We start from the raw sequence: 27286 nt of genomic DNA, 5'->3' as shown, positions 1-27286 counted from the left end.
CCTGCGCCGCAGATAAGTTAGACATCCTCACCCTGATGCTAAACCACCTGCCCCTGAGCATCGCCTGTCATTTCCCAGAAATGCCCAGTAAGCAGATGCCATGCGGGAGGGGACGGCTCTGAAAGCTGGACTTAATTTTGACCCAGCTCCCCCACGCCAATTTCTCTTTGTGCTTCTCCTGCAAGCTACGCGCCTCTGCTCACCCCTCCTGCCTGTGTTCCACTGCTACAAGTGACCTGTCGCTTTAAAAGAAAAAAAAGCCAGTGAGTGACCGTCCTTAGGAACGGGTTGCTAAGCGGGTGTTTTTGCTGAGACGTGGCTGCAGCTTCCCAGGGAGCAGCCCGGGGGCGGCCCCGACCTACAGCCTTTCCTTCCGGGATTTTTTTTAGAAGATTCAACAGTAAGACCCATCTCTCTCCACTTTCCTTCCATCCCAGAAAGCGGGACCTGCAAAGTGCCTTGTAAAGTTCCTTAAGGTAAATCGGTTGTCCCCGGGAGCAGGGCTGCAGCAGCGGAGTCCGCTTCCCGTTGCGGGCTTGCAGTTCAGCCTCTCCCTTGGATACCCTGAGCCGATTTAATGAATTGTTCATGCAGGGGTCCTTGTTTTTTACGTTTTACTTTCTGGAATCAAAACATAGAGCATGACTCGGGCTGCTTTGATTTGAGCCACTGCCTGGTGTCTAGTTTGCAAGAAATGTTAAGTCTGGCTCGTGCCAGCCCCTGGGTGGGATTCCTCCCAGAAGGTCTCTCTGCTTCCTCCCCGGAACTTCCACGCCATCCTGTTGTGCTCTGGTCTCCCGGAAACACTTACTGCTGCATTTCTGGGCCCTTTAGTTCAAACTGTTTGAGAGGCAAGATACTAGTTATTGCTAGCTTCGCATCCCTTGGCACGAGAGGAAGGGCTGTTGCAGACAAAGGATGGCTGCTCTCACCAAAAGACCCCAAGGAAATCTACCGTCTGCGATTTAAACTGATTGTCTCCCTTCATTGCAAACAGGTGCTCTGAAAGGCTCATAAAGCTTAACAGGAAATATGTGTATGTTTACTGGGTTTTCGTATAACTTATTCTGCAAGTATATTCAGCACCAGAATGAAATCTCTCTCAAATGATCTCCTAGAGCTCGTTCAGAGTCATTCTTTCAAACATTTATTGAGCATCATCAAGGCACCAGGCTTCAGCAAGGTGCAGAAGTTTAGAGTGAGCAAAAACGTGCTAAACCAGGTCAGAAGCCCAGAGCTTACTGGGAAGACAGACCTATAAACAGATCATCACAGTACAATGAGCTAAGAGCCATGAGAGATTTATAAAAGGGTTTGAGCGCTTACAGCACAGTGAGACTTCTCCCAGGGAGGGGCCGGGAGCACTCAGTGCTTCACATAAATGCACTGGGCACGTGTCACCTCACACAGCCCCACTGTGGTATTTCTGTGTACTCTTTGGAGGCGACATCTGTTATACTGAGCTGATGAAATGATTCCATAAAGCTATTTGTCACTAACCTTGACTACAGGGAGGTGTGGCTGGAATAACTGGTAGAATTAGGTAATGAAATCAAAAGGGTGCATATGGCACCTGCCCGGGGATCCAGGCTTTAACAGAATAGGACAGAAAAGGCAAAGTGCCGTCTACAAGGAGCACACGCTCAAGGGTGTGAGGGCAGCGGGAGGTTTCAGAAGCACCACACATGGAAACAGAAAGGAAACTGCCCTGAGCCCAGCGGGGAGAAGGGAGAGACGGGCCATAGTTATTGGTGCCAGAGATTGAAAGTTGGCAACCAAAGATGATAATGGGGAATTTGATGTCACCTAAGGTCTTTCTTACGACTTTTATTCCTGTACCCTAAGTGCTTTCCCCCACCCCATCCCTTTCTCCTCCTTTTCCCCCATCACTTTTTCTTGATAGTAACACTTACTAGTACCGAGAGCCTGGCCCAGGCCAGGCATTTTACTCCACAGTCTGTCATTTAACCCTGATAAAATAATCACTCACCGAGGTAGGAATTATGATCACAAGTTTCCAGACACAGAAATGTACCTCAGAGAGGTGCAGGCATTGCTCCAAAGTCACACAGCTGATAATAGAGCTGGAATTTGAACCCAGGTCCATATAATTTTTTTTTACAAAGGTCTCCCTCTTTCTGTAAACGCATGTCTTCCCTGTTCTGGAGTAGGACGCATATGCTGTATTATTTTTCAAGCAGCTAAGGTTGAATTGTGTTACATACAGTGCTGCCCGTTCCATATACCTTCATTCCTTTATTCCCGCATCCTGGAGAATTCCCACAGGTCCTCAGAGTATCTGACAACCCTCAGAAATGGTCCATTTGTTTGGATGAAGATGTCAGTACTTTCCTCGAAAAATATCTTCTGTTTTTTGCACTGAGTGAAACTAAGTAAATCATTGACCCGGACTAGCCAAAACCCTTTCTCGTGGGGTCAATGCTCTGTAGTTTTCCACTGTAAATATTTCCAGAATAATGGGCTAACAGAGAAGAGTTTCTATATAGTTACTGACATCGCTAAAGCAAGAAAAAGCGTGGAGACAGAGGCAGAGCGGCATGGAGGAGGACTCTGGAGTCGCTGAGTCTTGGGGTCAAAGTCTGAATGCGACCTGTAATAACTAAGATGGCAAATCACGTAAGCTGTCAGAGGCTGACCTCCCAGAAAAGCCCGGGTGCACCATGTGTAAGTTACAGCATGTGCTCCTCAGCTGGAAATGCGACTGTGGGACCCAGTGGGAACACAGAGCCGGGGCAGTAAATCGCAGCTGTCATTCTGATGCGGCCGATAGGAATCTACTAACAGGCACTCAGGGCACATCAGGATGACAAGCTGCATATTAATGCTGGGTAGAATTGATTAGTTTTCTTAGCAAAAGTGTTCATAGAAAAATAAATTTGGATGTCATCTGATTTCCTTAGAAACTCATTCAAAGTTAATGACCAGGAAAAAATGAGCAGAAAAAATCCACCCTGTTACATTTTTCATTTTCTATTTCTCTTTCTTTCATACGTAACATTTTTTCATTTATTAAGAATTTTTTCAGTTGCTAAGATATTTCACAGCTCTTTTTTTTTTTCTCACTTCATAATGCCCAGAGCTGGGGTTTAGAGAGCGTCCATGCCCTGGAGCATTTCATTTTTATCACCTGCCTCCTCATTCTCGTTAGATTGCCTCCTCACCCTTTTATTTTCTTCGCTGCTTTCACCATTTCCCTTCCTCCATTTTTTGTCACCTGTGAGGAGGTCTGAACGGGAGACAATAGAATTTCAGATGCTTTATTTCCCTTTAATGTGCTAGCTCCCCGTTAGGGTCAATGAAACCTTGAACATGTCAGATGAGCTGCTTACAAGACCAGGTCCCAGTTAAGATTCGGATTCAGTGGATGTTAGGAAGGGCTTGTGATTTGTCAGTCCTGGTGTTTCTCCCCGTGTTCTCTTGTTTAATCTTCATAGCAGCGCAATGAGGACAACACGAAGCTTTGAAGGGTTCCACAATGTGGCCAAAGGAGACACAGACAATAAAGAGTGATTTCGTCATTCATTCGACACACATTTGTTGTGTCTACTAGACGCCACAGTCCTGAGCTCTAGGGGTAAACAACAAGCAAGCGTTCCTGCCCTCGTGTAGCTTATATTCTAATGAGAATGGGCAGCCAGCAACAGATCAGTGCAGGTGTCTGCTGCTGCTAAGTGCAATGAAAAAGAAATCGTGATAAGGTGGTTAGGGAGTTCCAGAAGGGGGAGGGTGGGAGGTTATCATTGTTTTATGGGTGTTTAGGGAAGATCTCTCTGATAAAATGAAATCTGAGCAGAGTCCTGAAGGAATCGAAAAAGAGGAGGGAAGATGTCTCAGGAAAGAGAGTTCCAGGCAGAGGGAACAGCAAGTGCAAAGGCCCTGAGGTGAGAAGATTGAAGTGCAGATCCTGTTGGTGTGGGAAACCACTGAAAGGATTTAGGATTTACTTGTTGAGAGAGAGAGGTCATTGGAGGATTCTGAGCAGAGGAGTGACATGGTCTCACTTGCGTGTTAAACAGTTCACTCGGCGCCAGTGCAGAGAACTGGCTGTAGGTAGCAAGCACAGTGAGAAGCAGCGATGTCAGGAGGCTCTCGCAAAACCCCTGAGAGACGAGAGCGCTTGACCAGGGGGATGGCAGCGGGGCGCTTAGAGGTGCTCGGTTTCCTGGTATAATCTGAAGGCTAAGGGGGCAGAGTTTCTGACGGACTGGATGCGGTGTGTCACGTGACAGAGGGGACTCAAGAATGACGCCAAGGCAAACCGGCCTGGGGACAGTGGAGTTCCGTGTATTGCAGCGTGGAAGGTGGTGGGACAAGCAGGCCAGGCATCCTGGGAGACGTGAATTTGGGCGTCAGTAGGAGACAGGACGAGCTCAGCAGGGGAAGGCGCTGAGGTGAAGCTGAGCCCTAGACACTGCTGGTGTGCTGCTCGGAGGATGGGGCAAACCGGCCCAGGAGCCTGAGAGAAGACAGTCACCAGTGGGTCTGAGGAAACAGGAGAGAGCAGGTCTGAGATGCCAAGTGAAGAAGACATTTCAAGAAAAGGAAAGTGACCGGTCACTTTCGTTACTAACTGCCTCTGACGGGGCAAATGAGGTGAGGGCTGAGGACTGATCACGAGCCGTGGGGATGCCGGGTGCTTACAGAACCCATTACAGGACCCGGCAAGAGCAGTTTCAGGGAGCTCAGCACTCAGGAAAGAGAAGGTTTGAAGAGTTTTCCTGTAAAGGGCTGAACAACTGAGTAACGTCTAGAAAGAGATGTGAAGGCCAGAGAGAACTTTTTCCAAGGAAGGGGCCTTTGTACATGGGCAGGAATGACCCTATTATGATTATGCAGGTGAGGAGGGAAAGTTGTCCGGGCAGGGAGGGGATGGGAGCAGAGGTTCTGGCCGGAGGAAGCCGGGAGGGGCCACAGCAGCAAGCGGAAGCCCAGGAGGGGACATGACTCAGTGTGGTGGGGGTGGAGCTGGGGGCGGGGGGAGGTTGGGGAACCCCTCTCTGGTTTCATCTCTTTGCTCATTTTGGGGGGGTAATTAGATTTATTCATTTTATTTCTTAGTGGAGATACTGGGGATTGAACCCGGGACCTCATGCATGCTGAGCAGGAACCCTACCACCGAGCTATACCATCCCTCCATCTCTTTGCTCTTGAAGTGAGAACCAAGGCCAAAGGTAGAGCGTGAAGGTAGAAGGGAGGTGAAGGTTAGAGGGGAAAGGAGAGGCTGTGAAACAGTCTTTTAGTAGCTAGATTCCAACCAGGCCACTTACCCCAAGGGCAGAACCCTTTCTGGCTCGACCTCCTACATAGTAGAGCCAGGCTCACCACCAGGCCAGTGGAGACAGACGGCCTGGCCTCTTTCCTTCTCTGGGGCTCATCACCATCTATCCTGGGACCCGCAAGAAGGCACTCCTTGTGAATAGCAGGTCTGCTCAGCCCCAACAATTCCCTAACCATCAAAGTCAGCTTCCGGTTTGTCAACAAGAAGGAAGGTGTTTCCCTGAGTTCAGCTGGCCTGACTTCTTTGTTCTTTGCCTGGCAGGGAGGAGCCGTCACAGTGCAAATGAACCCCAAGGAAGAAAAAGTGAAAATAATTACAGAGGTGAGTGGCTGCTTAGGTGTCCCTGGGGGGTGTGTCTGTGTGTTAAGGCTCATGTCACACGGGCTGGTGAGTGAGGAAGTTAGGCCAGCAATGAGCCTTTACTGCACGCCTACTGCATGCAGAAGGTGCCACGTCAGGCACGTGGAGAAGAGGGGCAGGTGGAGTAGGAAACTCAGCTCCAGGGCGGAGTGCAGTGAAGTGGCTTTGTAACCATCTCATGAATTCCAACACACGGTGGTTCTGAATTACCACCTACCGTGGGGTCCGGTTCTGCTGAAGCACATTGATTTCTAAAGAAATTCAAAATGAGGCCAACAATGGCAGATTACAACCACTAATAGACTCCTCTGTCTCATGGAGTCCTGCAACTGTATGTGAAGCATCATTAAACACCATGTGGACCAGAGAAGGGAGGCTGTCTCCAATTTGAGGACTGTAGCATTCTGAACAGAAGGGAAAGTCTTCCTCTCAATCCTTGCTTCTCTCTTGGCTCCAGAGTTCAGTCACTGGAGACCACAGAGGTAGAAGTGGAGACAATACGCTATTTTCAAAAAGCCTGAAGGAACCCAGATAAAACCATGCAGAGGAACTTTAAGCAAGACACCAAGTACCGACAAATCACCGAAATCTACACATGCTCATCCGTTCATGCAACAGATATTTACTGTGCCTCCGGTGCTGGGGGAGACAGCAGCGAACAAAAGCCCTGAGCCCTCATGGAGTTTACATTTGGTCTAATTTGAAGTTTACTACTGGAGTTTTCCATGGATGGAGGATCAAAACATTATTGGAAAGCCAGAAAAAAAAAAGACATAGTTTTCTCACAAGTCAATTCTAAGGTAATAAGAACAGAGTTGAATTAAGAACCACAACTGCACACCTCAGTACTACCATCTTAGAATTTAAGTTGGAGAATTCCTGATAGGCCCCGAAGAAGGAGGCCTGGGTGAGGATGGGCCTTGCACCCAGAGGATCAGTCAGAGAGATCAGGTCCCACAGACAAAGGAAAAGCCCCAGCTACACCCATCCCTGGTTGGCACCTCAGCTCCTCCGTCTGCAACTGAAGTTCACATCGCCTCTAACCCGATGCCAAGGACGCCGCTATGTGGTTGGAACCTAGCCCAGTGACCTGCATGCCGTGTCTTTGACATCTTAGATGATTAAAAATCCATCCTTTGTGTTCCAAGTTTGTTTCAGTATAAAACCAGAAATTTCCCAATTTTAGGGGAAAAAAAAGTCTAATAAATTAGATGTACCAGGAGAGGTTCTGGGTTCCTCTTGCAACTTCTCTTACACCCACGGGTGCTGGTGCCCTGGTTTGTAAAACTCTAGGACTAGAAAACGTGAAAGCTTGAAACTTGAGAGGCTTCGGCTCCAACGTTTTTGACTAAAACTCTGGAAAGCATAATACAGGAAAAGAATCGAAGTTTGCGCTGTTAAAGGATTTCTCCCTTTTCAAATAGACCGGCAAACATTTCTTTTAAATTGAGGCTTCCGTGGTGATTTAACATGGATTTTCACTATTCTCCACCTGATAGTCAGGCTAGGGAGCAGAGAAGCCCAGCCCTGGAAAAAAAAAAAACCCTAATACGATTCTGATGTCACCCTGTGCTGGGGTCGTCTGTCCGTCTGGGCCCGAACATCTGTCCTGGCAGATTCACTTGTTCGTGGCCTTCATTAGATCACAACTTTTGAGGGAAGTCCCTGGGAGTATCTTTGCCTCCAAGGCCTGGCACACACATTAAGCACTCAATAGATGCCCTGTGCATGAACAAGCAATGGAAGCTCCAACACCATCCCATTGACTTCCCATTTGGATATGCTTTTCAAGAACATGTCAATTTGGGGAAAAGTCGATGGTGGTGGCTGCTTAGATGGGTCAACTGTCCCTTCACTCACACTTAGCGTTAGTGGGTGGAAGCTTCTGGGCAAGATGATAATTTAAACACCTAAAAATCACACCCCTGGTCCTCGCTTACCACCCTTTCCCAACTTACACACACACACCAAGTGATAACTCTTCCATTTGCATTTTAATAAAGGAGTTCATTGAAGATGGTGAGGATGCAGATGAGGGGCAACGGAAGAAGACCAAGAAGGTTGCAAGACAAAAAAGAAAGAAACAGGTAAGCAGTGACAAGAAGCACGGTCTGTCTAGCGGGCTGTTGGCTAATAACCTGCTGCATGCAGAGATGCCACGCATCCTCCTGTGGGTACCAGCATTTGGCCTTCTCTGGGAGAGGCAGGGATGCTAGTGGATGGTCCAGGTGTGGACCCTGTGCAGGGCCTGACAGAGGACCCTCACAATGAAGCCATGGGCAGTATTTGGAACATTTTTCCTCTAAAGTGTTTCCCATCCCCCAGAGAGAAGTTTAGAAATAATGGGAAAAGCCCCTTCCAACTTGTCATCAAAGGTCATAAACTGAGACCGGCGATAGATGGCAGTGCAGGATTACAAACCTTGGGGAACTCCCACTCTCTCCAACTCCAAGCCCAAATTCCACCTCAGTTGAAACCAGAGGCCGATTCCCGACTCCCGGGCCGGCTGGCAGCCCCTCCCCCAGTTCTGCCCTCTGCAGAAGTTGCCCTCTGGCCGTGATCATCCCCGTGCAAGCTCCACTTTCTCAAGGTAAATAAATTCTCTTGAAAAGGAGTCGTCCTCTGAGGAGGGAGGCAGGGACGATCTCGTGGATGGGTGATTTGCTTGGAATCAGCCAGATGCCAGCAGGGGAGGGAGGGGAAGGGAACGCCATTTTGAGCCAGCAGCCACGTGATGGGGCTGCCTGGAGAAGGGTGGCCGGGGAAATGGGAAGGGTACCGGGAGTGAGAGCCCAAGTCAGAAAAGAAACCCCTCTCCCTGCTCCCCCTCACCCACAGCACTCCTGTGGGGACGAGCTCCGTCCGGAGCCCCCTTCTCTGCAGCTGGTGTGGACCCGTCCTGGGGAGGGACCAGGGGTGGGAGGTGCTGCCTGGCCACACCGTTGGTCTCTCTGGCCACTGAGAAAGCTTTAACCCCATCCTGTAGGTCAGCCAGGGGCTCTGCATCCAGGGCCGGGGGGCTGGTGCGGATGGAAAGAGCTCAAAGTCCACAGGCACAGTGAGCAGTTCTGACCAGGGCTGGGGGGTGGAGCTTGGACTGCCCGGCAGAAAGCAGCAGGGATGGAGTGGAGGAGGTCATTCCAGGCACGGCACTTCCCTGAGGCATCATCTCACGCACTGAACTGCACAAGAGCGTCCGTCACAGACAAGGTGCAGTTTTGAGGGTGTTGGCAAGAAATCTGGAGGGGTGTTTCTTAACCCCAGTGGCACTTCAAAATCACTTGAGGATTTTTTTTTTTAATTAAATGTCTCACGTCCACCCCAGGCTATTTATTTAAACCAGAATGTCTGCACTTTCCACAATGCTGAATATAAAGCAGCATCTCAGTGAATGGGCTATTTTTAGTTCCTTTTTTTTCAGAGGAGGAAGGAAGTTAAGAAGTTCAATACTTCACCCAGGGTCCCATAGTAAATCTGAGTTCAGAGCCAAGCCTTTGTCTGGTCCTAAGGACATCACTCACCCATGGCCTCCATTGCCACGCTGGTCCCTTCCTGCCCTCCTCTAAGAGTTTGGGGCAGGAACCAGAGGCTATTTTTGCCCTGGATTAACCAGGGGCACTTGGACAACTGTTTCCAAATGAATTGGGAGTTGGGATCAAATAGTTCAGTTGTAATTTCCCTGCTTCTCTTTTCCTCCAGATTTCTATAAAGTGCTACACATTATACCTAGAAAAAGTGAAAATATTCATTTTATTTTGGGATGCTGCAAGCATTTTGCCCGAGAAACCTCTTAGAGAAACTCAGGATCCACACCGCTTCCCTGGAGGGATGGGGAGGGGAGGACCACATCGACTCACATGGCAGAGATGACAGTTATCTAGATCTGAATAGTATTGCTACCTGTCCCTTTGCTAAGTGACCCATCTCATCCTGAGATAGGATCTGAGTCAACCAAAGCCCTGGGAGTCACAACCTCTGACCATCTGCCCACAGCTGCCAGCTGCTGGCCCCAAGGAAATGGTGTCTGAAAACTCCCACCTCGAGGACCAGCAGGAGCCTGTGCAGGAAGGTTCTGACACTCGCCTCCTGAGCGTGACGAGTCGACGAGGCCCACGAAGTAAGTGTCTCTCAGTTCAGTTCAACCAGTAGTTATTAATCGCCTCTTGTGATCAGCACAGAGCAACATGGGGATTTCTCATGGGTATTGTTTTTCATACACGTCCACTGCCCACCCCTATGCCAGATTTCAGCCCAATTCTGTGGGTCATCTTCTAGGTGAGCATCTGTCTAGGAGACAGGACACAATCCCAGGATATATTTATATAACCTCATAAGTTTGGAAGCATTCACTGAAATAGAAATGATGCAAATAGTCAAATAGGTAGAAATTCAAAGGAGGGTGAAATAGTTAGGAAGGCATATTTGTTAATGAAATCGACTGGAATGAGATGTTGGAAAACCTGAGGAGGTTTCTGAGGCTCTTGGGGACCTTGCTCCTTGTGGACCCCTGCTTTTATCCCCCCAGGCCACCCCCACACACACTCTCCCTTCCTAGTCCAGAAACCGTGGCCTGTATTTTACAGCATTATTCTTCCCCACTGCGGTCAGCATCAATCATTATCAGCTCATTGTAGGGAAACTTACTACCCCTCCCTTGTTGCTTTTCATGAAAAATGGAAGAGACCAGAGGAGAAGATGAGTTATACTTTTCAGTTGTCACCTAATCATTACACAATTGATACCCTGTTTCCCTGGAGCTGAGCTGGGGAATAAAGTAACTATTGGAAATTAGAGGGCTTTGGAAGCAGGCTCATCTGAAGTCCAACCCTAAGAAAAATGCAGTTCCCATCCAAGAGCAGTGACACAATAGAACTGTTACCAATTAGTAAGATAGAGCCAGGATTGATCCCAGAGAGTTGCTTCCTTTCCTAAATGGGCAAATTTATTCATTAGTGAAGATTACAGTTTGTCTTAGTATGCTCAGGCTGTCCTAACACAGTATGCCATAGACTGGGTGGCTCAATCAACATCTATTTTCTCACAATTCTGGAGGCTGGAAGTCCAAGATCAGGGTGTCAGTGTGGTCAGAGTCCAGCGAGGCCTCTGTTCCTGGCTTGCGGGCGGCCGCTGTCTCCCTGTGGGCTCACTCTGGTGTCTCTCCCTGTAAAGACACTAATCCTTTTGTGAGAGCCTCACCCGTATAACCTTGTTTATCCTTCACTCCCTCCTTAGAGACCATATCTCCAAATACAGTCACATCGAGGGTTGGGGCTTCAACATATGAATTTTGTGGGGACACAATTCAGTTCACAGCACAACTATTGAATATTTAAGCAGTTATTTTAAAAATCAAGGGGGGAAATTTCAGAAAGTGTAGCTGATAATGAAGGCTCAGTGTTGTCATGGAACGTGAGTTCTTTTCTTATTCCCAAAATGGGGGAGACACCCTTCACTGTCACCATGGGAGTGACTGTGAGGATCAAATAAAAAAAAAAAAAAGAATGTGGAAGGATTTTAAATAGTGTGCACTGTTTTAAACATTTATATAGTCTGCACTGGCATTTTAAATAGGTAAATGAGCAGTAACTGAGGTGTTTAGAGTAAGATAAGAGACAATCTATGTGTTAGTCAAGAGTAGAAAGAAACAAGACAAAAACAAAAGCTGCTCTTTATGATTTGGAGAAGGAAAGAACAACACAAAGCTAAGATTTGCCTGCCCGAGCAAGGTCATGACCAGCTGGTATCTGGCAGCCCAGGGTGGAGCTGAAATCTGTCTCTGACTTGGTGGCACTATGAGTCAAGATGTAGAAAAAAAAATCCCTGGGAGTGAAGTGGTAGGTATCTGATGGATAAGAAGCCTGGGTGGTCAGGCATCACTCAGAAATGAGCGGTCAAGACCAGCAGAAAGTCAGTTGTGTGGATGGGAGAGTGGAACAGACTTCATTCATTACGTCAACGCACAGTAGAGTGAGAGGCAGAGAAGTCCAGGGAATGAGGGCCATAAGGAGTGTCGACCTGAGATGGGCTGGGCAAGGCACACAGCAGAGGATGTGCGGCATCTCTGTGGTAGACTGCTGAGTGGAGAGCACTCCAGACCGAGGGCTCGGGAACGCATGGCCATGTGCAGAAAGCTGTGCATCCAGCGCGAGGCGGAAGCACCCGTGTCTTTTATGACCTCGCCTGGGAAATCACACATGACTACCATTTGTTAGAGGCATGAAACGAAGTCCAGCCCGTATTCAAGAAGAGGGGAGTTAGGCTCCACGTTTAAAGAGAGGTGTGTCCAAGAAATTTATGGATGTACTTTTAAACCACCACAGTCATCTTTCTTTAAACCTCTACTCGGAAATCTGTAATGAGCATCACAGAAAGTCCTCCACAGTCTGGCCCCGTCCAGTTGTGTTCTCACTCTTGTCCAATCTGCCTGCATCCTGGTCGTCTGCTTAGTGGCCTCTGAAGGCCTCGGGACCGCCTGGCATTCCCGGGCTTCGATGTCTACTCAGAAAGCTCTCCATTCATCCCTTTGTTAAGACTGTGACAGAAAAACAATAATGTGTCAGTGAAGACCACGGTCTCTGGCATCAGAAAGTGTGGGTACCAGCCTCTGTCAATTCCTTACTCGCTTGGGCAAGCTCCCCCACCTCCTTAAACTTCAGTTTCTTTATTTGCAAAATGGGGACAAGAATAGAATGCCTTAAAGCTCCCACTGAGTTTAGATTCCAGTTCCAGGATGAGAGGGTAAAAAAGAAAACAAATGAAAAAGGAAGAAGCAGCACAGTAGATCTACTGTATGGCCAGTGGTGAGAAGTGTTAGAGAGAAAGATAAATTAGCAGGACAGGGCTGCGTGGTGGTGAGAGCAAGGTCATCAGGGGAGGCCTCCCCGGGAAGGTGATGTTTGCACAGAGGCCTGGAGGAAATGAGGGATCCCTGAGGAAAGTGGCCTTAAAGCGCTTGGTGAAGGGCTTGGTGTGTTTAAGGAACAGCAAGGGGGCAGGAGAATGAGTAAGAGGAAGAAGAAGGAATAGGGTCAGAAGGGAGGAGGGGAACTGGACCAGCCTTGTGGGTCCTTCCACTCTCGATAGGAGTGAGATGAGAGCCAGGGGAAGGTTGAGCAGACGAGGGATCTGGGCAGACTCCAGGCTGAAGGCTGCTGGGCTAAGAGCTGACTCTGGAAGGAACAAGGACAGAAGCCCAGAGACCAGGCAGAGGGCACCAGCAGAAATACAGGTGGAGGTGGGGGACTCGGGCCAGGGTCATTGTGGATGGGATGGATAGGAGTGTGGGGATCTGGGGGTCTGGAAGGTAGAGCCAAAAGTCTGGTGCTGGATTGAGCCGGGACTGCGGAAGTAGGGAAGATGACTCCAGGCTTTTCAACGTGAGCAACTGGGGAAATGGAGTGACCGTTTACAGAGAATAGAAAGATGGTGGAAAGAACAGGTTTGAGGGTAGACAGCAGGAAAGGACATGCAAGGTTTCAGATGCCTATTTGATATGCATTGGGGATGGATGGAGGGGTCTGGATGTCGGGGAAGAGGTGGAGGCTGGAGAGGTCTTTGCTGACCTTCTACCTGAAATGGCACTTCCCCACCCCATCACTTGCTCTGTCCTCCCCTCTGGTTCTATTTTCCTTCAGAGCACTCATACTCAGTTATCCAGCCCACTCCAGGTAACTGCCCCCCCTGGACGGAAGTTCCCTGAGAACAGGACTTTGATCTCTCCATTCACTGCTGAACCCTAACCCCAGTGCCTAGAGCAATACTTGGTCCATGGCAGAGGCTCAATAAACAGGTTTCTTCTGTAGAGCACAGGGAACTATAGTCAATATCGGGTAGTAACCTACAGTGAAAAAGAATAGGAAAAGGAATACACGTATGTACATGGATGACTGAAACATGATGCTGTGCACCAGAAATTGACACAACATTGTACACTGACTATACTTCAATTTTAAAAAGGGGTGGGGGTTGGAAGTTGTTGAGAACTCTGACCCACGCATAACAGCAAATGCTTCAGACACGGCTCGCCCACTCAGGTTGTGTAGCCTTGTGGCAGAATCAGTTGATGGGAGAGGCTACACTGAAGCTGGACCGGCCAAGTGATGGGAGCATCTTCCATAGTCCTCCCCACCTGCCCCATCTCGCTCCGGCTGGCTGTAAGAACACAGGGTCGGGAACATGGTTCTCCCGTGACTTCAAGTAGGCTGGCTGCTTTTTAGAGAAAGGAATTTTCATCATCCAAGCCCATCTTCTCCTCTACCCCTTTCATTATTTTTTTTTCTCCAGCAAAATTGGAAACATAACTATTTCCTCTACTAACAACTCTTCAGCCCATCAGTTAAGGCTTTATGTGTATGGTAATCAGCACAGCTTTTGATACACTTAAAGTAAATCAGATGACACCAATTCAACTGCCAAGCCATTAAGATTCTAAACATAATGCCCTCTGGGGCCTCTATTTTTTATGAGAAAAATTCAAGCATACACAGAAGTAGATAAAATCTAGTGAACCTTGTGTGCCCATCAGCAGATTCAAGGATTAACAAGATTTTGCCTCATTTGTTTTTCTTTTTTCATCTTTGCCAGAATATTTTTTAATTGTAAAAACACACATAAAATTTTCCATCCTAATCATTTTAAATGCATAGTTCAATAGAGTTAACTCTCATCACATTGTTGTGCAATAGAGATCCAGAACTATTTCATCTTGTAAAACTGAAATGCTATCCCTTTTAAATGATAACTCCCCATTCCCCCGCCCCTCAGCCCCTGGCAACCACCGTTCTATTTTCTGTTTCTATGAATTTGACTACTTTAGATACCTCATGTAAGTTGAGTCATACAGAGTTTGTCTTTGTGACTGACTAATTTCACTTCACATAATGTCTTCAAGGTTCATTCACACTGTAGCATGTGACAGGAATCCCTTTCTTTTTCAGGCTGAATAATATTCCATGTCTATACCACATTTTGCTTATCCATTTACCCTTCCCGGACATTTGGGTTGCTTCTACCTCTTGACTATTGCTCATAATGCTGCTTTCAATATCAATGTGCAAGTAGCTTCAAGATTTCGCTTTTAACTCTTTTGGAGACATACCAAGAAGTGAGATGGATGGTTCCTGTGGTATTTCTACTTTTACTTTCGGGGAACCATCATCCTGCTTTTCACAGTGGGTGCACCAACATTTTACATTCCCACCAGCAATGCACAAAGGCTCCAGTTTCTCCACATCCTTGTCAACACTTGTTATTTTCTGTTTGTTTGGGTTTGAGGTTTTCTCATTGTGGATTTGATTTGCATTTCCTTATAAGTAGTGATGCTGACCATCTTTTCATAGGCTTGTTGACCATTTGTATATCATGTTTGGAAAAATGCCTGTCATTTGCCCAGTGTCTGGACAAATCATTTGTTTTTATTATTGCTGTGTTGTAGGAGTTCTTCAAATATTCTGGGTAATAATCTTTTATCAGATATATGATTTGCAAATATTTTCTCCCATTCCAAAGTCTGTTTTTTCACTTTCTTGATTGTATCCTTTGATGCACAGAAGTTTTTAAGTTTGAGGTTGTCCCATTTGTCTGTTTTTGCTTTGGTTGCCTGTGCTTTTGGTGTCATAACCAAGAAGTCATTGCCAGATTCAATGTCATGAAGATTTCCTGTTTTCTTCCTGGAGTTTATAATTTTAGGCCTTACATTTATGTGTCTTTAATCCATTTTGAGTTTATTTGTGTAAGGTAAGAGCCAACTTCATTCTTTTGCATGTGGATAGAGAGTTTCCCAGCACCATTTGTAGAACACACCACCTCTTTCCCATTGAGTGTTCCTGGCATCTTTCTGGAAGATTATTTGACCATATTCTCAAGGTTTTATTTCTGGTTTCTCTATTCTATCCTATTGGTCTGCATTTTATCTTTATGCCAGTACCACACTGTTTTAATTGCTGTAGCTTTGTATTGTGTTTTGAAATCAGGACATCTGAGATCTCCAAATTTGTTCTTCTTTTTCAGAATTGGTTTGGCTATTTTGGGGTCCATATCAATTTTAGAATGAATTTTTCTTTTTATGTAAAAATGCCATTGAGATTGTGATAGGGCTTGCATTAAATCTGTAGGTTGCCCTGGGTAGTATTGACATTTTAACAATAAAGTTTTCCAATCTATGAACATGGGATGACTTTCCATTTATTGTGTCTTTCATTTGTTTCAGCAGTGTTTTGTAATTGGCAGTGTACTAGTTGTTTGCCTCTTTGGCTAAGTTTATTCCCAAGTGGTTTATTCTTTTCATGCTGTTGTAAATGGAATTATTTTCTTAATTTCCTTTTTTTTTAGATTTTTCATTGTTAGTGTATAGAAACACAATTCACTTTTGCATATTAATTTTCTATCCTGCAACTTTGCTAAATTTGCTTCTTAGTTTCAACAGGGGTGTGTGTGTGTGTAATTTTTAGGGTTTTCTCCATATAAGACCATGTCATCTGCGAACAGAGATAATTTTACTTCTTCCTTCTCAATCTGGATGCCTTTTGTAACTTTTTCTTCCCATCTTAGCCTGTTTGCCCTGTTAAGATACTATAGACAGGGCAGCATATAAATAGCAGGAAATTTATTTCTCACAGTTCTGGATCCTAAGTCCAAGATAAAGTTCAAAATAAAGGCACCAGCAGATTTGGTGTCTGGTAAGGAGGGCCTGCTTTGGGGTTCATAAGTGGCTGTCTTCCTGCTGTGTTTTCACACGGTAGAAGGGGCAGGGAGCTCTCTGGAGTCTTTTTCATAAGGGCACTAATCCCATTCATGATAGTTCCACCTCGTGACCTAATCACCTCCCAAAGGCCTCATCTCCAAATACCATCACACTGGGGCTCACATTTCAACATATGGATTTTGGGAGGACACAGACATTCGGACCACAGCACTGGCCTACTTGCTCTGGCTTGGACGTCCAGTGCTCTGTTGGATAGAAGTCGTAAGGAGGGCATCCTTGCTTTGTTCCTGATCTCAGAGGAGACACTTTTAGTTTTTCACCCCTGAGGATCATGTTAGCTTTGGGCTTTTCATGTATGGCCTTTACTATGTTGAGATAATTTTCTTCTATTCCTAGTTTGCTGAATGTTTGTATCATAAGAAGATGTTGAATTTTGTCAAGTGCTTTTCTGTATCAATTGAGATGATCATGTGGTTTTTGTCCTTTGTTCTGTTACTGAGGTGTATTATATTGATGGGGTTTTTTACAGAGGTGCTGGGGATTGAACCCAGGACCTTGTGTGTGCTGATCATTTGCTCTACCACTGAGCTATACACCCCCTTGATTGATTTGCGTATATTGAACCATCCTGACACACTCCACCCCCACAACCTGGGCTGGGACTGATACTCTGTTATAAATGTTTCATGAGGCTGTCTCTCATGACCAATTTATAAGCACGATTTAGCTACATTTTTCTAGGCAAAACCTCAGATGCAGTGGTTTCCCTGGCCCAAAAAAGAAAGTTTATGCTAAGAAAGCTCGTATGTTTTGATTGTATTTTTCTTTTCTAAGCACTTCCTTGTTTACCTGAGGCATCCTCCTCTCCCCCAGAAGGAGAGAGAGAGAGAGAGAAGAAAGAAAAAAAAAAGAGGGAAGGAAGAAAGGAAGGAAGGAAGAAGGGGTGAGTGGACAGACAAACAGATGATGCATCTGACAGCCTTGAATTCTGAGAGCTTAATACCATTGTTTCGAGCCAGGCATCAAGCCTTCTGATAAGATTTCCATCAAGACTCCTCATTCTCTTTTCTTACTCACACTCCATTCTGTTGCCCGAGATATTAAGAGAAATAAACAACATTTCAAGTCAGCAAACACTCCATGAGACCCGTAGGAACTGGAATCAGACTCACTACTGCTTGTTAGGATTTTTGGTCATGGGACCTTGAGCAATCGCCCGACCTCCTGAAGCCGCAGGAGTCTCATTTATAAAACGGGGATCATAAAAGCCTTGGCTTCATGCAGCTATTATGACAATGAAATCAGATGACATACAGAAAGCGCCCCACAGAGGGTCTGGCACATACACGGTAGCTTCCTCCAGCTGGAAGAAGAACTTGATGCTAAATATCCAACAAAAACAATTACCTCTTTTGAGTGTTCGACATGGCAGGAGAGTAAGCACTTTACGGGCATTACGTTACTTCATTCTCGGAACGGTCCTATAATCAGGCCTTGTTTCACAGATTAGGAAACTAAGGTTCGGAGAGGACCAACAGCTAGAGGCGCTGGAGCCAGACTCCAGTCTGTGGACCTTCGGAACCTGTGTTCTTAATCGCTGCATTACAGCGTCACTCTACACCCATGAATCTTAACTCTGACCAGTAGGCAAAGCTAGTGGTTGACGGTTGCCCACTGAAGCTCCGATGGCAGTGTACAGCCAGCCCTGTCATCCATGGCTCCCAGGACCCCCCAGAGGACAGGGGACATAGTGCCAGCTTGGAGTCTTTGCAGAATTGTCAGCCTGGCTGTGCCTCATTTTTTCCCCGAAAGAGTATAAATCACCCACGTCACTCTCCCTGCATAGACTAACCCCTTCTCCTTTGGGAGTTTTTGTTTGTTTTATCCTAGCTTGTTACCTTTCAAAAATCAGTATCCACATCACCTCTGGGAAGTTCCCCCTGTGCCCAGTGTGGGCTGAGTAGACCTTCTTAAAGCTTCATGGACCCGGTGCCCATAGGCGTGTCTGGAGTCATCCGTTTGCTGGTACATAGCCCTCTCTCTCCGCTGGGCGAGAAATCCCTGAGGGTGGGGACTAATGTTCAGCTCTGCTTCGCACAGCGCTGGCACACAGAGCGCTCAGCAATGCGTCCTCGGGGCACAGATGTCTCAAGCCTGCCTCTCTGCTTTTTACTCAAGGCCATGCTCTGGTTTGGGGACACTCACTTACCACGCCCACTACCGTGCCCACCGCCTATTTCCAACCAAGTCTGCTCACCCAGACCCAAATCTCTGACTCTCTCTGGCCTGTCCCTCAGGGCCACCACCCCAGTGACTCCCCTCGGGCCCATGAGCCTCTCTGCACTGTAGCTTTCCTGCAGGGCTCCGAGTGTTATCGAAGCCAGACTGGATTCAGATACTCAGATAGCAGCTTCCCTTGATCAGACGGGCTCCCGCACACGCACATGCCCAGAGGTGCCACCTCCCTGATTAACAGCAGCATAAAACCATGTGGTAAAAACTTTGGCTTCTAATTGGCTATTCAAACCTATGCATAGTCATGGAATTCCAGATAAAGAAAGGATTTCACTGAACAGGCACTAGTCCCAAATCAAATAAACATCCAGAAAAAGCGCGCATACACGTCCCCCGTGATTCCAACTCACACCATCTCTTAAGGGAGTGACTATCAAATGTTAAGTCATTTCTTAGGAACATAAATTTCTTCATTACTGACATCTGTTTTCCATTCATTCGTGTTAGTGTCTCTGATTAAAGCATCATTTCAGAGCCAATTTCTCAGTATTGGTTGAACATAAAGTTCAGAACCCAGTGAAATTTGGTGCAAATGAAAGGAAATAGAGTATTTATTTTAGGCTTACTTTTTAAAAGTCACCAAGACCTGGAAAGCCTGACCCAGGAAACAAATGTTATAAAGATCAATATGGGACAAAGAGGAGAACTTCCCAAGGGAGCTGGTCTTGGGAGTTACTTTGGAGCTCAGCAGCTGGGGAAGAAAAAACATTCTAGTCAGAGGAGGCACCCGGGAATGTAGGAAATGTCCAAAGTTGGCCAGCGTAGGAGTCTACCACCTCGCGCAGTACTGGGGGCACTAATTTACAGTGCTGAGTTAAATATTTAAGTAGAAATGAATCATATGTTGTATTTGATCAAGTTTTGGTTTTGTTTGGTTTTTTTGTTGTTTGCTTGTTTTGGATATGATATTTGACATCTTGAGGGGGAAAAAAAGCAAATTAAAAAAAACCTTTCTGGTTGGAGAAACACTAGGCAATTGTTAGAGATAGCAAAGGACTCAGCCTGGAGCACAACCGTGATATGGAAACTACCCAGCCCAGAGCCCTGCCTCCTCGCTCTGGCCAGTACAACCCAGGAAGCAGTATTCCTCTGCCTGAACCACCCTAGGGCGGGGTACCAGGCAACTGGAGACCATCCTTACAGCTCAGAGCCCCCCAGAACTACTCGAATCAGCCAGTCCTATGCTGCTTACCCTGCCCTGCCTTGCCTTTCCCGCAATAATCCCAAGAAAGGCTCTGACCTGGCTCTAAGCTCTCACCCCTCCTGTCTTCTGCCTCCAGACCACCTCTGCATCTTACCCTGGCATGCCCCGCCTCCTGGCTCTAGGACCTGGGAGTTTACAATGAACTTTGCTTCCTGAGCCTGTCCTCTGTCACCTCTTGTGGCATCACCTGACTGCCCATCTCATAAGAGAATACAAAGAATACAAAACAGACCCATTATTATTATTAGTTACAAAGAAAGACATTTTCCAAAACACTCCTTTATAGCAAAATTCCTCCAGAGTCATCTGTCCCCATTCTGTCTCCAGGCTGGAACCTGCTCCCACTCCCTCTCAAAAGTGTCCTCGTTGAGGTCCGCATGCTAAGTTCAGTGGTCAGTTCTTCATCTGCCCTGCTTGATGGTCAGCAGCATCCCCAGGAGCTCACCCTCCCTCCTCCTCTGCACTGCGCTCCCCGGACACCACTCCCCCGGCTCCTTCTGCCTCACTGGCTGGACCTCTCGGTCTCCTTGCTGGTTCCTACACCCCCAACCTCTAAATGCTGGAGTGCCCTGAGCTCAGGGCTTGGCCCCCTCTTCTTTATCAACATCCATTCTTTTGGTCACCTCAGGACTTGTAAATTCTATCATATAGGTATTGTATGTGTAACTGACCAGTCCCAAATTTTTATCTCCATCCTGGGCCTCTTTCAGACCAGCTGTGCACCTGCCTACTCAACACCCACTTTTACATGTTTAATAGGATGATTCACACATTTAATAGACTTACTGAAGTATAATCTGCATATCAGAAAATTCACCCACGTGAGGATACAATTCAACGATTTTTAGTGCATTTGCAGACTTGTGCAAACATCACCACAATCCAGTTTTAGAGTGTTTTCATCACCCCAAAAAGTCCCTTTATGCCTATTTGCAGGTAATTCCCCCTTTCACCCCCAGCCCTGGACAAACACTGTTTTATTTTCCTAAAAATGCGGCTTTTCTAGACATTTCATGTAAATAGAATACACAATATGTAGTGTTTTGCATCTGACTTCTTAGCATAATGGTTTTTGAGATTCGTACATGTTGTAGTGTATATCCACATTTTGTTCCTTTTTATTGCTGAATTGCATTTCATCGCCTGGATATACCACATTTCATTTATTCATTCGTCTGTTGATGGATATTTGGATTCTTTCCAGGTTGAAGCTGTTATAAATAATGCTACTATGAACTGGGTCATATGATAAATTTATATTTAACGCTATAAGAAGCCGCTAATCTATTTTCCAAAGTGGCTGTATCATTTTACTTTTCTACCGACAGTTTGTGAGAGGTTCAGTTTCTCCACTTCCTGCCCAACAATGTATATAATCTGTCTTTAATTTTAGTCTTAATAGTGTGTGTATAGTGGTATTTCATTGTGCCTTTAACTTGTATTTCCCTAGTGATTAATGATACAGAATATTTATCACATGCTTATTAGTAACTGATACATCTTCTTAGTAAAATGTCTATTTAAGATTTTACACATTATTAATTGGATTCTTCGTCTTGCTGTGGAGTTGTAATAGTTCTGTACATATTCTGGGTACAAGTACTTTATCAGATATATAACTTGCAAATATTTTTTCCAAGTACATGTCTAATCTTCATTTTCTTAATGGTATCTTTTGAAGTACAGACGTTTTTAATTTTGATGAAGTCAAATTTATCACTTCTCTTCTATTATGGATTGTACTTTGGGGATTGTATCTAAAATTTTTTTGTCCCACCCAAAGTCGTGAAAATTTTCTTCTATATTGTCTGGAAGTTTTGTGTTTTTAGTTCTTACATTTGGTTAGGTCCATGGTCGACTTGGAGACCATTCAAATCTTACTCAACTGAAACGGAGCTTCTGATCACTTTCTTCCAACCCCAGCCTGTTTCTCCTACAAAAACGTTCCAATTTCAGAGGCTTTACATATGGCTTCCCCTCTGGGAAGTTCGTGAAGCTTGTTAAACAACGTCATGAGGGTGGGGAAGTCCTGCTCTTCCCCATCTCACTAAAGAGACATTTCATTTTTCCCTATTGCTTGGGTCAAAAACTTCTAGTCACCATAACTCGTGTCCTTCTACTTGCCCACACCCAGTCTGTCCACGAGTCCTGTCTGCTGTACTTTCAGATCTAAAACATGACCATTTCTCAGCATCCCCATTGCTGCCATCCTGACCCAAACCATGTTCAACTCTCACCAGAAGTGTTGTAATAAAATAAAGTGTTGCAACAGCACCTTATCTGATGCCCCTGCTTCTAGTCTCACCCTCATGCTCACCCCAGCACCCAGAGCGGTCTTGGAAAAGTAAAGTCACGGGACTCCTCTGTTCAAATCCTCTGAGGGCTCTCAACTGACTCAGAGTTAAAGCCAAATTCTGTAGAATGACCTACGCAGTGTGTCTCTCCCTTATCTCTATGACCTGATATCTTAGTATTCATCTCCTACCCCTCTTGGCTCCCTGTTCCGCATATGCCCTGTATACACCCTGTATACTTTAAATCATCTCTTGCTTGCTTATAATACCTAATACAATGTTAGTGCTGCATAAATAATAATTGCTGGTTTACAGCAAATTTCAGTCTTGCTTCGTGGAACTTTCTGGAATTTTTTCAGAATATTTTCTATCTGTGGTTGGCAGAATCTTCAGATACAGAACTCCTGGCATGAGGGCCAACCATACTGCACTTCTAGTTTTACAGCAAGTCCTTGGAAAGTCCTTGTATCCCCCAAAGTATACAAAGAGCTCTGGTCTGGACAGTGTGATTCACAGAACAATGGCCTATCAAGAAGTGTGGGAATTTCTGCAAAAGTACAGAGAAGAGAGGAGCACGTCCAGATGGTGCAGTAAAGACCTTAGAAACCCACGTCTCCATAGACAGCACGTCACATCGACTCAGGGACGGTGGACGAGAAGATCGGAAGATTATTTCAAAATGCAAGACCTTTTTTATTAGAAGGTGGTGGTGTGTTCTGAGGGGTCAGGTATCATAGAAGTGATTTAAAGAAAAATGGAACCTGTCCGCTGTTTTATTTAGTCTGTAAGGAGAGAGAAATGGACTCAAGCACGTATGGGAGGCAGCACGGGCAAGATCTGGAAGCCACTTGCAAACATGCGGCTGATGAGGCTTTGGGACTCATGGGTTCACTGAGAACCTGTGAGCATGTCCCTGCTGCCTCTGACGGAAAAGCATCACTTTGCCAAGGAAATCCATATTTCATACTAACGGACGTTAGGTACATATTTGTAATGGCATGTCTTAAAATTCTCTCTTTATCCATAAGTTCTTGCATGCCCTCGGATCAAATCTTTAATAATTTAAAAAGTTATTTTCATTGCACTCTTTGCATTGCACATGGCGGAAACTTTATTCGTGCCAGGTTTTCTCAGCTGTGTCACAGAGCTTCTTTAGTAAATGTGAAATCATGCCCTCTTTCAAGTTTGGCAAATCACTTCTTATCCCCAGGGCAGGAAAAATAGAGACAGTTTGGGACCACAAAGCTGATTAGTAATGTAGCGGAGAAACTGACAGTAAGGAGAAAAAATGCCTTATGAGGGATGTCTTAGTATTTCTAGCTGTTTGAAGAAACTCTTTTGGCCACAGTCTACCAACATAAAAATGAGAAGTCCCTATCAGTTATTACATCAGAGGGAGTGAATTAGTATATTTGGTTTTCCATGGATATCAAGGTAGTAATATTACCATGAAAAAAATTGTTGTCATCATCAGATTTCACTCAAATGAGGATTACGTTTATTGTATTTGAAATTCCTCTTTAAGTATAATATCCCTCCCACCCTCGTGGTTCCTTCATGTGTTTTCCTTCACTCATTTAGTGCCACATGGCACCAGATGCAAAAGTCACCAACAGTGTCCTTGCCCTCAAGCTGGCCACATTCTAGCTGAGAAGATAACGTGTCACCACCTAGTGGTACAGATCGGATCTGGAAATCTTTGTATCCTCCCAATGCCTTCCACTAACAAGAGGGTTTTGAAAAACTCAGGCAGAACTACTTTTTATCATTTCAAAAATTTTCAAGGCCTTTAAAGCTAATACTACAGAAGCCACTTCAAGTTTCTTTATTCAGAAAAGAAGGTGTTTAAATAAAATATCCTGCCTCTCTTCTAAACAATAAGTCATAAAATTATTCTAATGAACTCCATGTAGGTAGTAGCTATTTTAAGTCAACTTGAAAAACTAGATCTCTTTAAAATATATATATAAGAAAGAGGAGTAAATTAACAAGTGGTTTTTTTCATGTTCAGAGACACTGCCTGTTCACTTAAAAAGGCTTCTCTTTAGGGGCAGAAGCACGGAGGATGGTCACCCAGAGAACAAGATGGGAAAGCCCCAGGGGCCTAGGCTAGAAGCCCTTCTTTCTTCGCCCAGGTGGTCCACACACTGTCACCTGTGCCTGCCCTGCGGGGCGGGGGACCATGGAACCTGGGGGAGGGGACAGGTATTAGTCGAATAACCACACAAATATGTAAATTTAAAATGCGACAGGACAAGTCTCGGGCCTCTGACGTGGGGCTGTGATCCACCATGCGTGCGCACGTGATCTTTGAAATGGAAAATAATGACTTGAATTTTCCTTAACGAGTTGGAAAAGGGATGCCGAAGGCCACGTCACGGAGCTGATGGAGATTCTCCTACAGAACTCGGACCTCAGCCCACACACGCAGGGCTGCAGTCGTCACTGAGATCACTTCGTGCCTTCACACAGGCACTGACGACGTGGGACGGCTGGCGCCGATCAAGGAGCATTTTACATCTCTGTGTCACACGAAAGGAGGAAAGCGCAGCCCAAGCCCCGAGTGGCCAGGCTGCAGAGACAGGTCCCCCAACCAACCGCGACCACCGTCTTCTTTTGCATAAGAAGACGTGAGGGCGACTAACGTGAGGGTGACTAACGGCGGCCTCTGCCTGTCACCTCTTCACTTCCTCCTCTCGGCCGCTTGTCCCTCTACTGCTAATAACACACCTTGTTTTCTCTTTTTTCATTTTTCAGCCTTCCTCCCTTAACAGTGCCGATGGCCAGTGTCAGAAGCCTCCTCTCCCTGCCCTCCCTCCCTCGGGGACGGCTCTCTCAGCACGTCAGCATCACCACGGTAGAAATGCTTCCTGAGTCTTTCTCTCCGGGCCGGGACCCCTTCCCACGGCTCGGTGTGCAGGACCAGCACACATTCCCGTGTCCTCCCAGCACCCCAGACTCACCCCACCTCCAGACTAAGTCACTCCAGTGCCTCCCCGTCTTGGCTTCTTTCCTCTTTTCTCTTTCTCCCTCAGGAGCGCCAAGCCTCTACTCACCTCAGTCAAGACCTCAGACACTTTCACCTTCTCTTTCTCGAAACCAGGGGTCCTCCAACTTAAGTGTGTCTTTAAATCACTTAGACGGCAGCTCCACCTCCAGATTCAGATTCAGGGGGTCTGGGGCAGGGCCAAGAACTGGCACATCCACCAAGTGCCCAGGAGATGCTGCTGCCGTGAGAACTAGTGGCCCACCTCTCAGGGAACGATCGGACTGTCCTTGTGGCCTCTTCGCCATGGCTCCCACTAACTCTCTCCTCTTACCATCTCACCAGGGCATCCCAGCTGGGGTCCCTGGTGCCTGCGTCCCAACCGCCCTGTACCTGCAGCCCCAGGTGCAGCTGCCGACATTCACCTCCTCCTCTCTCCACATCCTTCGAGACGTTCCCCCCTGCATGGAGAATATATTCCAGACTGACGTCAGCGGCTCCCCATAACTTGACCTCAAACCCTTTCTGCAATTTCATCTTCTACTTTGTCCCAGTAGAGCCCTCCTGCTCCAGGCATGGTAACATTCTGTTCCCCAAACGCTTTGCTTTGGTTCCATCTTTTTCATCATGATGTAGCGTGTTTAGGAACACTGGGACTGGGACCAAATCCCAAGCACCCCAGCTCCTAGCTCTGCGGTCATCATGCCGGTCGCTGATCACGGAGGACCTCAGGGCCTCCATCTTCAAGACCCTGGGTGATAGTAATACCTGTGTCCTAGCCAGGCTGGTGTGAGATGGATGAGAAAATGCATTCCACACACGTATCACAAAGCCCGGCGCACGACAGCTGAACAACATTCCATATTTGTGTATAGTTTTAATAATATGGACAAAATACATGCTGCCTCTAAGATGTAGCCCAGGGCAATGGCCTGGGCTTGTAGGAAAGGCTTCTCTGATTGAAGTTGTCAGCGCTGTTGAAAGTTGAGCCCCAAAATCAATAGCCATCCATCCATCCAACAAGCCTGTTTCTCAGATCATCAAATTTGCGAGCCTCTTCCCAGTGGTAATTGAATCGCTAAGCGTGTCTGTGCCTGGACTAGTCGGGTGTCATTTGTTTTATTCTTAGTTAAGTCGATGTGACAGTCCTGATAGGACCAGCATTTTCACTGTCGGACTTAAAGAAGCCAAGACATGTACGTCTTACACCAGATGGACAGTTGTCAGCATTATCTCATGATGGCTTATGTGAAGTTCTAAATTTGCAAAGCAAAGTTACATCCTTTTGCTATTTTTTAATCTACTGTTTCCTTTGGGGGGAAAATGTTCTGTTTAAGTAATATTCTTGTATTTTTTAGGCTTACCTCCAATTCCCTCAGCTTTCAGGACAGGCTTTGCAGAATTTTCCATGAGAGAACGCATGAGGGAGAAATTACAAGCCGCAAGGGTGAGAGAAACCACAGGAATATTTTGTTCAGTGATTGCAGCGCATCCTTTCTGGTTGAGCTTGTTTTGTCTGCTCAAAACTGCGTGAATCTGAATACAGCTAAATTTGTTTTTCACATTTTAAATGTTAATGCAGTATTTAACAGTGGCACAGATGACAATGATGCTTAAAAAGAATTTGACATCCTTTTTCTAAGCCACTGCTCTTATCTCATAAAGAAGTATGATGTGCATTTTTTTACTGATTATTTTCTCCCAAGATTGTGACCGAGGTATTCATAGCACTACTGACAACTTATAGCAGTAATTTTCTGTTTGATTCTTCAGTCCAAAGCAGAAAGTGCATTGCTGCAGGAAATCCCCACCCCTCGGCCCAGGCGCTCACGAAGTCCCAGTGAGAAACAAGTGGAGACTGAGTTTGGCACGGAGGTAAGAAGTGGGCCATCCCTACTTTATGACCAAAGACAGTGAAGCAGAATAGAAATTTTCCAGCAGAAGTTCTTGAACAGAGCTATGCAAAGAGGAGACGTTGAATTCTTACTGAGAATTACAACAGCTCCTATCTATAGAGTATTACTCAGCGCCAGGCATTTTGCCAAGTCTCTTCCCCATGTTATCACATCTTTATCCCAACACTCCTATGAGGTAGGTACTAATATTTTTCTTTCACATTTGATAGATGAGAAAACTGAGGTTCAGA

At 46.0% G+C, this 27286-nt stretch overlaps 1 protein-coding gene across 4 annotated transcripts in view; it reads left to right on the top strand.

The window, feature by feature from the left end:
* The first annotated feature begins 310 nt into the window (after positions 1–310).
* Positions 311–27286, top strand: part of CC2D2A (coiled-coil and C2 domain containing 2A) — a 113253-nt gene continuing 86277 nt past the window's right edge. The window contains exons 1-6 of one of the 4 annotated variants that reach the window (XM_006208095.4): positions 311–476; positions 5561–5620; positions 7663–7746; positions 9653–9776; positions 26499–26587; positions 26914–27015. In XM_006208095.4, coding sequence (XP_006208157.2) covers positions 5582–5620; positions 7663–7746; positions 9653–9776; positions 26499–26587; positions 26914–27015 — 438 coding nt within the window. In that variant the 5' untranslated portion in view covers positions 311–476; positions 5561–5581. Of the gene's footprint in view, positions 477–5560; positions 5621–7662; positions 7747–8128; positions 8250–8807; positions 8870–9598; positions 9777–26498; positions 26588–26913; positions 27016–27286 lie in introns of those variants that run through there. The other 3 variants (XM_072946086.1, XM_072946090.1, XM_072946098.1) reach the window with 3 other exon arrangements.

The sequence above is a fragment of the Vicugna pacos genome, chromosome 2 (assembly GCF_048564905.1).
Source record: "Vicugna pacos chromosome 2, VicPac4, whole genome shotgun sequence".
NCBI lineage: Eukaryota > Metazoa > Chordata > Mammalia > Artiodactyla > Camelidae > Vicugna > Vicugna pacos.
This window is presented reverse-complemented; position numbering and strand designations above follow the sequence as displayed.